The sequence below is a fragment of the Pygoscelis adeliae genome, unplaced genomic scaffold (assembly GCF_000699105.1).
Source record: "Pygoscelis adeliae isolate BGI_AS28 unplaced genomic scaffold, ASM69910v1 Scaffold546, whole genome shotgun sequence".
NCBI lineage: Eukaryota > Metazoa > Chordata > Aves > Sphenisciformes > Spheniscidae > Pygoscelis > Pygoscelis adeliae.
In genome coordinates, this window is record NW_008824951.1 from 375948 (window position 1) to 389919 (window position 13972).

A 13972-nucleotide genomic window follows, 5' to 3' on the forward strand; every position below is an offset into this window, starting at 1 on the left:
GGCAGTCCTCACCCACTAGGCTATCACGGGATGTGTATTTCTTTGCCTTTTTGGCAGTTTTAAAATTGTTACCATTTCCTAGCAACTGTCATCTGCAATGAATCTCCTTCTGATGAAGGTCTCTCCTCGGTTAGCTCGTGCAGAGTGTCTGATCTGTACAAAGGTAGGAGTGAAGCTGGAGGAGCTTTATAACACTGGTACTTAACCATATGCACTCCTGCAGCTTCAGGTTTTTTCTGAAGTGTCATAATTAGAAAAATCACTCAAGATTTTTTCGACTAGCTCTGTTTCCAGAGCCTTGGGAAAAGCCAGCAGAATCACCTCGTGGGAGATACTTCAGATCCCTCCCTGCGTGCCGGCGGCAAGTGACTAATGAACAAAGGAGCGAGTGTGTGCGTGCAGCGGGATTGCTGAGATTGCAGCTCACTTTATTGGTTGTAGTAATTCCACTAGACCCATGTTTTAGCCACCTGTTGATGAATCATCCTCTAAAAAGGTAGAACACATAGGTGCCACTGTGGGTTATGTTGTGATTGATGCAGCTTTTGGTGGCGAGGTACTCTTCGGGTTCTTCTGAGCTGGAGTCTGCTTGGACAGGCCTGAAATTCACTGACGTACATGAAAATTGCTAGTTTGTTTTGTTTTTTCGCAAGAGTGAAAGTCTTAATGTCAATGCAATACTCTAAACCTTTTCTGGGGAATGCTTGAGGGCCCCTCCCTATATCTGCACTGTGTAGAAATTGGATTTTGCAGCATGCTGGAGTGACACATCCTTGTCTATAATGTTCCCTGCATCTCATTTGCTAAGCATTGCTGTCTGCCCTTGCTTTTAGGTTGGCAAGTTGCTCTTTTCACCAGCCTCGCAGAACCATGAAAATACACTTGCCTGCCCTCAGCACAGCACCTCTGTGACAAAAAAGATAATGCTGCCCATCAAAAATGACCCTAGGAAATGGGAAAGCAGAGACTGTAAAGCTGCTTTTATAGCCACCTTGTTGGCACAGTGTCCATTGCTTTTGGTTTCTCCTTTTTTTCAGTATTAGAACCCAAAAAGCTAGGAGTTTCTTTAATACAAAAGCATTGTGTTGATCCTGTGTAATGAGCTGATTTTGTGTTTCAAGGTTGACGGCCAGCAAAACCTCCATTCTCTAAGAAGAGCAGCTCCTATTGCCCACAGAAAGTTACCTCACCAGCTTTAGAGCAACATGCAGAACTTTGTCCATAGCATTTGGTCCTGAGGAGTCTCTTAAGGGAGACAAGAAAAGAGGCAGAAAACAAAAAACAAACAAAAAATCTGTTCTTTAAATGTCTGTGTCTTGTGGAAACTTGCTCTGTATGAAGTTGGCAACCCCAGCCCCGTTGTGTTCTGTCCTGATGTGTTCGGAAGTGTTTAGTAGGACACCTCAAAGAATTCACACTGGGCTTTTCAGGAATTCTTCTTCACCCCAAGTTAGATGTATTAGTTCAAATGTCGCCATTTCCTCTGTGGTACCTGTTGTGGGATCGTTTTTCCACAAAACTTTTAACAATCTTGTGTGCTCGGTGATGCTCACTCTCCATCATCTTTTGCAGAATTACAGAAGACTCTGCAGTGACAACATTTGAAGCGTTAAAGGCTCGTGTCCGTGAGTTAGAAAGGCAGCTTTCCCGTGGGGACCGCTATAAATGTCTCATTTGCATGGTGAGTAGCACTCCACTTGTGGTAATGAATCAGAAATGTCTTGGTATCTTTGCCGAGGAGGGGAGAAGTTTCTGTCCTTTTTCGGGTGGAGTGGGGGAACTCATCTTTGTCCCTATACACCAATTAGCCTTCCAAATGAAGGTGCTACTAGGTCTTTTTAGCAATTGAAATTTCTCTATGCATTACATTGTTCCACTGGTATTTGTAGCTGTCCATCTGTATCCGGGGCAAGAAAGCCCCAACTTCAGAATACTTTCAGCCTTCCTGTAGAAAACTCCCCGATACCAGCATCTTCTTTCTGCTTGTGCAGATTTACATACATAGGAGAGAGCAGAATCTGTGGTCTGAGACCCACTGGATCGTTTGGGAACAGGAATGTTGCCTGAGCATTTAAAAGTTGTCGATGTCCTGCTTGCTCTGTGGTGATGCTGTGGCCTTCTTAAAGAAGGGCAGCAGCTCCCTCTGATGGTCTGAGCCTGCAAAGCTTTGCATATCCTCTTAGGTTTTTAGTCTGATGATAGCGGGAGAAAATTCTGCTTGGTGAAGGGCTCCCTCTGCAACTCCAGCTTGATTCATGGTGCTCTCTCTCCCAGCTCACGACTTGTAGGTATGGGCGTGCAGTCCCCGTCTCTCATCCCACAGAAGGGATGACAGCTTGCTGCTGATTTCCAGAGGTTCATTAGCAATGATAGAAAATACTCAAGAGAAGGCACATCTGCTGAAATAGCAGCAGCATTCTTGGGATGTAGTTAAGCTGTTCCTGCAGAGCTAAGAGTTGTGATAAGGGTTAATCTTACCCTGTCACTGGTTTTTGTATGATCTGGTGACCTTTCTGATGGGAATAATGGAAGGTGGCTACAGCAACTTCAGATGCTCTTGCGATAACTGCTGAGCCAGGTCACCACTTGAGTGGATTATGGGCTTCCAACAGGAGTTCTGGGAAGCCAGAAAAATGGACTGCGGGAGACTTTCTGCCTCTACTACGCAAACATTACAAAAATACAAACTTACATATTACACGAGCTTTTTTTTTTTTTTTTTTTTTTAATACAACATACAAGGCGATGTTACCCACAAAGAAAGGTGGTGTGATGGGTTTGGGAGTGAAGAATCAGTAGATCCCTACTGTGGAAATAACCTGTTTGCTTCTTCTCCTCAGGACTCCTACACAATGCCCCTGACTTCGATTCAGTGCTGGCATGTGCACTGTGAAGAATGCTGGCTGCGGACTCTGGTGAGGCTCTTGGTTACTTTCTTGTTGAGTTATAGGCTTTTTCCTCTCTTCTGGGATACTTTATTTAAATCACCATTCAGTGCTTTTTGCTTTATTTCAAACAATGTGAGCGCTGTGCATGCAGACTTCCCAAGCCTTGCTGTTTAACACCCCACTCTAGCTTTGACTTGAGTGACTTTCATTTGAGTCGTCGTGACCAAAGTGCAGTCCTGCCCCTTGCTTGCTCCTCTGCTGCTGTGGGGACAGCCATTGCTCATGTAAGAGCTCTGTGGCGGGGACAACCTTGCCTTACAGTAATTTCCTGTGGGGCATCCATGCAGAGAGGTAAAGCTGTGCGAGTGGAGGCCAAATCCACTGAGATTCGCGGAATGGGTAGCTTCTGAGAAACCTAATATTCCCCTGAAGCAAAGGGAATCATCTTCAGGAGAGATGATATGGAAGGGAGCTTTTATGAATTTGAATCTGTATTTTTCAGATTATTTGAAATAGCACTGTGCAGTTTTCAAGCATATGCCATTCTGTTTGGAAGATTGGGGACTACCTTGAACATTGAATAGGTGACCCAATGCAGTAGTAATTTATATATGTATTAAAGGACATCAGGTTAAAATTCAAGGTGTTATTAAATAAAGTGTTTTCCTTTTCTTTGTTAAAACTGTGGGCTTTATAATCAGCCTTTCATTTCCCCTGTGCAGCTGATTTTCAAGCTTTCATTTTATTCAGGTTGGGGAGTGGAAAATAGTCAGTTGTGCTTTCTAGTTCTCTTGCCAGCAAGATGATACGGTGTTGGGTTGCAAAAAATGTAAGGGAATGCCACTCCTAAAAACTGTTCCTGTAAGGCATTACAAAATCTACTTTATAGAGCACGTTGTGCGCTTGGAATTACGATTAAGCCGATCATGCTCCTTTAAATCCTGCCTTTTAAAAGTCTTGTCCAAGAAAAGTTACCAGGACGGTGAAGTGCCTGTGGGCTTGAAGTACTAATAGCAACTCAATAACTTGGCTATCCCTTGGGCTGTATTTTATAGCGCTTCAGCTACACCCCGTCACTATTTAGATTATACAAGCTTTTGTAAACATTTTAGCAGCATGTTATAAAAGACACATATGTGGGTACGTAGCTGTGAGATGTTTGGATGAATGTGTGCTCTGCCACCTTTGCTAAGTGAAGAGTAATGTTGTCCTCCAGCGGTGTGACAAGCGGAGGATAAAACACTAATTTCTTTTTCATTTTCTTTACTCTGAAGTCTTTGTCCTCCCCTCTTCTCAGAAGCCTCAAGTCATCTTCTAAATCTGTAGCACCGATTTCAGGCTGTTCTTAGGCTCAGCAGCAACTTAGTTCAACTTCAGTCGGGCCCCTTTGTTTCATGTGCAGCGGTCACGGCTGCTCATAAGGACTGGGGAGTCCCACTCCAGGTGCTCAGGGGTTAGCATTTACCCTTGCAGAGGGGGAGCCATCTCCCCTCTAGATATCCGTGAGGAAGGTGAGGATCACGCTGGCTGTGTGCTGTCCGCACATGGCTCTTCTGCTGACCAAGCAGGCGGGATGGGAATAGTCCAGCAAGGCATCGTATTAGGACTTGGCACTTGCATAGGGGAAGCAATTAATAAGTGGCTACTCATGTGTTCCCCAGCCCTAGCCTCTCCCTGCAGCCCCCAATTTATTAAACCAGGCCTTTTCACAAGGCATGCTTGCACTCCCTCTCCCGTCTCAAAAAAATCTCCCAGCCTGTGTTCGCATGTTTCTAATGTAACCATTAAAATGTAGCCCGAAGACAGCAATAAAAACCCTGGAACGCCTTGGTGCTTTTGTGTCTTGATCAAAGTCAATGTGTGTAATCTCGTTAAGACTGCCCTCCTTCCCCCCTCCTTTTTTATGAATTTAATGGCATACAGCAGCTGGGCTCAGTGTTTAATGCTCACCAACCTGCATTGTTCTAATTAAGGTATCTCCTTTTATTTCGGGCACAAAAGAGACTCTTGTTTTTTTTAACAAGCGAGGAGCTGTGGGATAGTGTGTGTAATAATCGCTGCTGTTACCTTTCCCTGGGTATAAAGCTGGCTCCCCAGCAGGGGCAGGAGGAGGGAGCCTACGCGTGCAGCACACATGGAAAGACTTGGCTGGGGGAGAGGGGCAACATTTTTCTTCTGTTGTGCAATAAACAATTTGTTGGAGTTAATAGGAGTTGGGGCGGGCAGGTTGTGTCGGGCTTCCGGCCCCTTTTGAACATTCTGGAGATCTGCCATCCCTGCTGGTGAAAAGTCCCCTTTCTCCTGTGCGCCTGTGGTTTATATGCCCAGCCAAGATCTAATATTAAATTAGAGTGTGAGCGTGTTTGTGAGAGAGAGAGGGAGGACCATGTATTGAACAAGGCCTTGGAACTGAAGGCTCAGAGTGCCTGGGAGCACTTCTAAACCTCTGCCGGGTATTGAAGACGGGGTGAAATTTGGTGCTTACATCTGTCTATGGACCAGAGGAGGTGAAGTGGTTTTTAAAAGGTTTAAGGTTTAAACATTTTCTAAGATACGACGATACAATGATCTGAGCGTCTCTAGTGTCCTCTGACTTCCATGGTGTCTAGGGCGCTGATGAAGATTGGATCTTTAAAACGCTTAGGCTTTCTGAAAATACAATTTTTGGACTTTTGGCTCTTGATGTCCAATTCCAAATTATAACTGTTCTGTAACTAAGGGAGAGGGGGAGACGTTTTTAACCACCAACTCTACAAATGGCTGCTGGGCTCTCTAGCTTAGGTACCGTTATACTAGAGCTCAATGCATCAAACCGGCTCCAAGTTCTGGGGATGAAACATCCACCAGAGCAGACTCCACCTCTGTCTCCTGTTGCTGTGTTGGATTAACATGAAGGAAAGGCTGGGGTCACAGAAAGGGACCCTGAAGATGGCTTAAGAGAACCAAGATCGTGGTGCTTGCTGAGTTAGCCAGCGCCTCAGTGCCAATAGAAGCTGCTTGGTTAGACGGTCCTCCTCAGGGTGGCCATGGAGAAAGGGAGGAACCATCCCTTCACTCAGCGTCAGGACATGATGAGTGAATGATTTTCTGTCCTTCCACTTGCTCTGTGAGCAGAACCAGTCTGCGTTAGGGCTGTGGCAGACCACAGGCTAAAGTGGTGCTGTATGCTGCGTACGCTGTGGGCAGCTCTGTGGTTGTAGGCACAACAGGAATGGAGACAGGGAGAGGGGTACAAGAACGTGTTGCTTGATGCCACGTGATTGTGCCTGGTTTCCCAGGAAATCGTATTAGCTGTTTTGTCAGCTGGGGTTGTCTGCTGGTTTTGCATTGCTGTGTCAAACCACACCAATGAGCTTGCTACTCCCTGCTTGCTGGTTGTCTGGGGCACTCAACACAGTGACATTTTTCATTCAGCCATCCTGCATACAGGGAGCTAGTTGATATCTTCAAGTTATGCAGAAACTGGGACGCTAGCCTGGAGTGACTTCCCTGTGATCCCTTTTGGAAACCCCTGAAAACAGGTGCAGGTTCTTCAAAGACAGGAGGGGAAACGGTGTTGCAGGAGGGAGGCTTAGCCTGGGCAGCAGGAGGTGGGGTTCATTTCCCTGAAAGTCAGCCGTCCTCGCGGCAGGTGTCCATCCTCAACTGGTTGTTGGACTGCAGCCCTGAGTCACTGGGAGATGGGGGATGAATATCCCTCTGGAAGGGGTTTGTCTGCCCCTTCTCTATCTTTCCCCATTAACCAAGATGGACCCTACAGCTACTAGTGGATGAGATTCGTATTTTCCTTCTCCTGGGAAGTGTGCTCTGACAATAAAGGTTGGCACTCTGCTGCAGTGCTTTGCTGGGGAGGTTTGGAACCTCCATCCTTGGAGGTTTGTGAGAACAGGTTTGATGCATGTCCATCAGCAGTAATTCAGGTTGAGGAGATCTTGCTGGGGGAATGGGTCGGGGAGTTCGTGATGTCCCTCTGAGCTGTGGTTCTGTGATCTCCCGAACCCTGGTATCCTTCCTTACGAAGTAAATGGAGTTAAAAGCTAAGTCAGGCTGTTGTTTGCCGGTGGTGGAGCTGTTGGTGGGTGCAGGCGTGCAGGGGCTGAAAGAGGGCAGGTTTATTTGAGCAGGTGCGGTTTGCTGAGTTTCCCCCATCGCCTGCACAGCCAGATCCAGCATTTCCTATGTGTGTTTGCTGACCCCAGGCTTGTACTTGCCTGTCTTGGGCTTATTTCAAAATGACAACTGCAAGAGCAGGAAAAAATTACTTCTAAAAAGCCTTCTTCATCACAGAATATGCTTCCAGGGGATCCATCGATAGATATGTATGCTCTGCAGTTGACACATTTATATCTTTGGTAGGTTACACTACTACGTTCTTAGCCTTGTCACTTTTTCTAGGCTATAATACGGTATATCCCATGCGGGCTGGAGTATTTTTGTAAGAAACAGCGCAGATACAGAGCAATCCTTCTGGGTGATTTCCCTAGTGCTTCCAGCAACACAGGGACCTCCTGAGTCAGCAGCTGCATGGAGGATGCTGCGCTTGATCCTTCATGATGTTCCTATCTGCCATGAGGTTGCCCGGTTATTTATTAACATATTTCAGTTTTGGCCTCCAACAGCCTGTGGGGGTGAGCTCCACCCTTTGAGGAGGCTCTGTGAAAAAGGTTGCTCTCCTGATTGCTTTAACCACAATACCTGACATCGGCGGTGGTGAACGGCTGCTTCTCTGGGAATTAGCATTTGCAGAGGAGAAGCTGCCACTTCATGTGCAGGCGTGGGGAGAGGGGGCTGTCGCCTTGGTTGAGAATTGGATCTTGGAGTTCAATTCCTCTTCTGGCAGAAGCTGGCTCTTGCTTTGGGTCCCTTCTGTTAATCTCTCTGCCTTGGTTTTCCTTCCTATAAAATAGGCGAGCTTTGAGCCCAGGTTTGACAGTGGCAGTGTGTAGGCGAAGTTGCTCTGTGCATGTGTCTCTATTCTCTGTGCCTGGTAGCATATTCTGCTTGGAAATTGCCCATTTTTAGACCCACAGGACAGCAGGAAGTGCCTAAATCCTTCCTTTTGAGTTTTCTTGCTTTAGCCAATTTATAGCAGACGTCATGCCTTTTTTTTTTAAGAGGCAACTTTAAGACAAAATACTCCAATCCTTCCTGGCTCCATGTGAGCCCTAACGACTTCTCAACATCTCAGCTCTCGTTAATGTATTTTTCAAACTACTACCCCAAGTGATTAGCCTGTATTGTGGATCAATCACTTGCCAAATTTTAATTAAGAAAGGAGGAGAAAAAATAAACTCCATCCTGGTTCCAGCCCCTTTTCTTTGCTTTGTAACAGCCCTGGAGCAAACTTCTTGCAGCAGAGTTTTATAAACCCCTCAAAACTGGGGTTTATAATGGAAAAGCTGAGGTGGCCTTTACTCTAGCACACGCAGCTATAACACATCAAGGCTTTTCCATGAAGCTATGATGAAAGGAGCAGGAGGACCTGGAAAAAAAAGAAAGAAAGAAATGGCCGACAGGTGGGACTTATTATTTCACAGCATTTTTATTTCAAGGGAAAAGTTTAGTAACCCCAGCTGGCAGGTGAGCAGTGGGGGAGCAAATGCTTTTTCATTGTGCCTGTGCCAGCGTGTGTGTGTGTACAAGCTTATGTGCCTCTCTACAAGAGAGGAGAGCTTAAATGCTAGTGCCAATAAATGTTGTACACCTACACCGAAAAGTCAGATGTAAGGAACAAGGTTCTGAGCAATTTCAATCTAGAAAGAAAAAATCAGGACTTAGTTCTGAATTTAACACACATGCTTATGTGTGCAGAGGATGACAGTTTTATTTTAAAAAGAAATAAGAAAAAGGCTTCCCCAAGGGTCCAAAGTCATTATTTTTGCTTGAACTGTTTAATACCGAGCATAAGTACTAGGGAGACCCAGAGACCTGGGCCCGGCGTGCCATGTGCAGTCAGCCTGCGCAGCATTCAGGCCAGACTGCTGAAGCTCTCTAGGATGCCGTTGTTCCCTCCAATGTACCCGGGCTTCAGAGCTCAAGATGAGCTGCCCGTCCCACGTGCAGGTGAAACAACATCCACCACTGCCCTAAATCAATCTACGATCGTGTAGCTTTTGCAGAAAATGGGTCAAGCTACATGTGGTTGGGTTCTGCCTTCTGGCGTGGTCAAAAACTTGGCCCTGGCTGCCCACGTGCAGCTCTCAGCCTTAGGTGGGGAGAGTGGATCCCCCTAAAGCCATCAGCATGTGGTGCAGAAAGCAGATCTCCGGGACAGAGATCCTGGGGTCTGGCAGGATAAATCCACCCACCTTCCCTTTCCCTGTAGTGTGAAGGAATTGCATACCTGACCTTGCTTTGCCACGGAAGAGAGGAGCAAAGCTGCCGTCGGTTTGATCAGGCTTGTTCTGCCATCCTGTGGGCTGAGTGCAGAGGACTTGTGCTTACAGCAAGCACCTGCTCAGCCTTTGGAAAGACCTGGGCAGGGTGGATTTTCAGGAATCTGTCCTTCCGAAATTACCCACATTGAGCTGTCTAGCCTGTGTTAGCAAGGTTGCCCTCGCTATGGGTCACACACATCTGCCTGCAGCTGTCTCAGTCCACCTCCAAATCCCAGAACGGAGCATGAGATGCGAGACAGCGAGATGGCAGCAGCTGAGATTTGCTTTTAGCAAAAATGAACTCAAGGGGGTTCAGTGCTCCTCCCTACCACCTACAGCCAAACATCTCCAACTTCAGCAGAGCTAAAGGAAAATAACTGCTAAAGTGCTCTTCGGCTTTGCACAGGAGCACTGAGGAATAGGGGGGCATGGTTTTAAGTGGCAGCAACCACTTTCCATCATCCTTTGCCCCAGACTGAAGGCAGGCTGAGGCATTTGATGGATCAGGGAACTGGTCCTGAAGAAGGTGACCTCTCCCTGGCGTGTTGTCCAGAGAGGCAGAAGCTCCAGCTACTTGGTTGGATGCTTTGCTCTTGCCAATAAGCTCTGCCTGTCTTGGGAAGGAGAGGATGGACACAGATGTGTGCAGCAATCACATCTGGAATGCCTTACAGTCCCCGTGCACACTTACTTCCACTTGTTGGGGCACACAGGAAAGCTCGAACAGGCAGCTGCCAACTGCTGCCCCTTTGACAACACGCTGTGAATTAATTCCTCGGCACCTCCCTGCCACTTCCCCTGGGACCCTGCAGCTACAAAGACGATGCCAAGAGGCCAACCAGATGCAACAGGAGCCTCTGAGGACCGAGGAGCTGCATGGCGATGCAGGCCTGAGCGGGGACTCCACTGAAACAGGCTGTTTTGTGGCATTTGCATCCAGATTAGTGAGCCCCTCCTTGGCAGTGCTGCTGTGTAGCCCGGCCCACAACAGCTTTAAAGGTGGCAGAAGGGGCAGATGTTTAGATTTTTCTCTCCTACCTGTTGTAGCTGCTGCAGGAAGTTTTGACTGGGACACGCAGGGTTAGAGCTTGCCCTTTTCTGATGCTGGAGACCCAGAGCTCTGGTCTTGAGCACAAGCGAAGAGGCGTGTTATATAAACAGGCTCTGTTAAAGTCCAGTGCAGTCAGTCTTTGATTTCGTCAGGGTTTTAAGCCTTTCCTTCCAGTTGTGGTTTGTGCTTGCGCTTCCCAGAATCCAGCATGCCAAGTCCACTCCGTGAAGACCGGTGCATGGGGCTGCCTGATGCATTGCACAGGCAGAGTGAGATGGTCCCTGCCCCAAAAAGCTGAAAATCTAAACAGGTACAGTAGTTAGAGTGGGATAAGATAGGTCCTGGGCTGCTAGAAGGATGTGCCCACAGGCATCAGCACCAGAACCAGATGCACCATGCAGACCACCAGTGGTCTGTCCCACTGCCAGTCTGTCACTCACCCTGAAAGTGATGTCCAAAGTGTCTTGGGTGTCCATTATGTGCTTCATTCATCTCTAGTTGGACTGGACTTTGTGTGTGGCTGTTTTAGATCTCAGATGCAGGTGCCCATGGTTCCTACGTGCATCGGGGCAGCGGCTCAGCCGCTAGCAGCAAGGGGTATGAAATGGGAACCTAATTACTCAGAAGTCCGAAGCTCAGAGAACAGCAAACGTGCAAAGTCCATGTCTGCCAGGAATAATGTGCACTGGGAGCAGGGAGGGGGCTGGTTCAAGGCTGGTCTGTGGGGACGTTTCGGTAGTACTCAAGACCACAGAGCAAACATGACTTGCACCTCTTTGGAGTGACATCCCTGTGAATTACTTGCAGCTGTGTAAATTTTCTGTACCTGGGACTCTCTCCTCCAGATTCCTCTTAGTCCGGGGAGCTTCCAGGGGAGAAAGCCCCTGTCCCTCTCTCTGCAGGTGTTGTCCCAGAGCAGAAAGGACCTTTTCTAAGGACGCTTGCCTTTTGTAAGCAGCAGTGCCAGCTCCTCTGCTAGGGATGTCCCCAAAAGCAGGTAGCAGTACCAAAGCAGTGTGGCAGGTCACGGTCCTGCCCTGCTACTCAGTCCACCTCTTGCAAGCTGCCGCGCTCACTGCTGCAGGTACTGAAACAAGCCCTGCTAAGGGAGAGCAGCAGCATCGCTGAACCGAACGGCTTCAGTTCTGCCAGCAAGCCCTGTGTAAGCCGGCAGGCTCTCATGGCATGTTGCATCCCTGTCAGCTCGCTTGTCATGGCGAGCGCTGGGCGTTAGCTGCTGGAAGGGCCTGTCTGACAGCAGTGAGCAAAACTCGGGGTGCTCGGACAGAGCCTGTGCTCAGTTCTGTGCAGCGAGAGGTTGTGTTGAGGCTGCGGTCGGTGTTGAAAGCCAGGGCATCCCAATTTCCTGCACTGCTGCTGCTGTAGATGGGAGGCTGCCTCGCAGCAGAGCCATCTTTTTGTCATTTTTCCCATCAACTGTCTGTCACATCTGCCAATCTAATGATGACCGGCTTAGGTTGACCCCGATTCTGAGGCTTATTAACACCCTCTTGCTGTCAGGCTCGGTGACAGATGGCACATCAGCCCTTGTTTTATTTCATGTAGTGTTCGTGTCGGCCGCCCATTACCTCTCCCCAGTTCACAGTTTACCGGTTTCAGGTCACCTTGGCAGAACAGACTCATCACCGCAGCATCTCTGCAAGCTGGGGGAGGACAGGACGGGGGTTTCCTTCACGCCAGCAGCTCTGGGGCTTTCGCAGGATGGCCGAGGCAGTCCCCCAGCATGCTGCCCTGAAAGGGATGCTCCAACCCCACCATGAACCAGCTGAAAATTGCGCTTGTTCTGGCTGGGTTGGTCCTCTGCCTGCTCGGTGACCTGAACTGGCTCATCAGGGGCTGCAGGTGAGCAAGGGAAGCAGGAGGGAGCAGATCTGCCTGGCAGCTAGTGACAACAGTGCAGTGGGACGGGGGGCTCAGGCCAATCTGTCTGCAGACACTCCTCTCCCCGGAGCTGCTGAGTTTGGTGACGTGTCCTGGCTCTGGGTTTCAGGCTCCTACAGAGCTCCTGCCTGCCCAGCCACCTCATGCCAGGGACTGGAGTGGGCGAGGATCTTGCAGGGCAGGCAAGGAAGGCGTTGGGGCTCCCCCTTCTCACAGCTTGTGCCCGCTGTTGGGAGGGCACAGCCCTGTCTGGAGGGGAAGGGGGGTGGCCTTGCTCCCCCTGCTCCTGTGCTGGCCCTGCGATCCCAGGCCGAGAGCAGTCATGCAGGTTGTCCTCCTTCACCCTCTCACACTGTTCATCTCGTCTGCCGGTTGCAGGGTGCCAAGAAGCTCTGTCCCCAGTGTAACACCATCACGTCTCCTGGAGACCTTCGGCGCATCTACTTATGAAGGACCCAGCGGGAGAGCGGGACCCAGCTGCTCGGCTCAGCTCATCACACCAAGGGGGAGAAGAACGACAGCAACAAAAAAAAGACGTTTTAAAATTTAAAAAAAAAAAAAAAAAAGAGACTCCAGTGCCAAGAAGCTCTGTCCCCAGTGTAACACCATCACGTCTCCTGGAGACCTTCGGCGCATCTACTTATGAAGGACCCAGCGGGAGAGCGGGACCCAGCTGCTCGGCTCAGCTCATCACACCAAGGGGGAGAAGAACGACAGCAACAAAAAAAAGACGTTTTAAAATTTAAAAAAAAAAAAAAAACAGAGACTCCAGACATGGACTCGAGGATACAGGAGCAGTGGGGAGCATCGGCTCCCAGGTCCCGCGTGTTGAGACCTCCTTCAGCATCTGCAGCGGGCAAAACCAAACCCTTTGTTGTGAAGCCCCCTTTTTTAAAACCAGTATTCCCCATCCACCCGTTCCCTGGCGCTGGCTTTGCATCGCGGATGGCTCGTGAGCCCTCCTTTGGACTGTGTTGTTGACCACTCTGCCCCCAGGAGACTGGGGAAGGGACCCTTGACAGAAAGATGTTAAATAACCTGTAACTTGTGTTCTTTGTTCAGTTTTTTGTTTTGTTTTTATTTGTTTTGGTTTGGTTTTTGGTTTGGTTCTGTTTTGGTTTTTTGTGGTGTTCTAGTGATAAAAAAAGGTTTAAAGAAAAAAAAACACACCCAGGCAGAAATGAAGCACATGTAATATAGATTATATATGTTTACAATGTTGTGTATAAATGGGATAGACTCAAACATTACATACTAATAAGTTTCCCTTTCTTTTTTTTGGGTTGTATTTTTTTTAAAGAAGAAAAAAAAAATGAGCAGAGAACATTAAACCCATATTTTTCTTGGTTCAGCAAAGTTTTGGCATTAAAGTCATTAGTTTAAAAAAAGTATATATATACATATATATAATATAAATGGTTTAATGTTCTGTGGTGTATATTTCCTCATTCAGATATGAAGTTAACAGCTTTTAGTAATGGCTGTAGCATTGCCCATAACTTACAGAACTTATGGGGAGTAGAGGAGGTGGATTTTTGTCATTAGTTGTAGCTAATGGGGCTATTTATAATAGAGTCGTTATCCCCGGAAAGACACGGCTTTTAACTCCTCACCGAGGGACCGGGCAGGGCGGGGGGATCTGCCTCAGCCCCCTTCGCTGGGGAAGGGGCAAACGGTGGGGAGCTGGAGGGAGGCAGCCTGCCAGAGCGCTGCCCTCTCCCCCGGCCGGGAGCCCCTGCTCGAGGGGCCGGCTG

The 13972-nt window shown here is 48.3% G+C and overlaps 1 protein-coding gene across 2 annotated transcripts in view; it reads left to right on the top strand.

The window, feature by feature from the left end:
* The window catches only part of LOC103918302 (E3 ubiquitin-protein ligase RNF220), a 48994-nt gene extending 36210 nt beyond the window's left edge, over window positions 1-12784 (top strand). For both annotated transcript variants that reach the window (XM_009325598.1, XM_009325599.1), the window contains exons 7-9: window positions 1573-1681; window positions 2841-2915; window positions 12597-12784. In XM_009325598.1, coding sequence (XP_009323873.1) covers window positions 1573-1681; window positions 2841-2915; window positions 12597-12668 — 256 coding nt within the window. In that variant the 3' untranslated portion in view covers window positions 12669-12784. The remainder of the gene's footprint in view (window positions 1-1572; window positions 1682-2840; window positions 2916-12596) is intronic.
* The last annotated feature ends 1188 nt before the right edge of the window (window positions 12785-13972 follow it).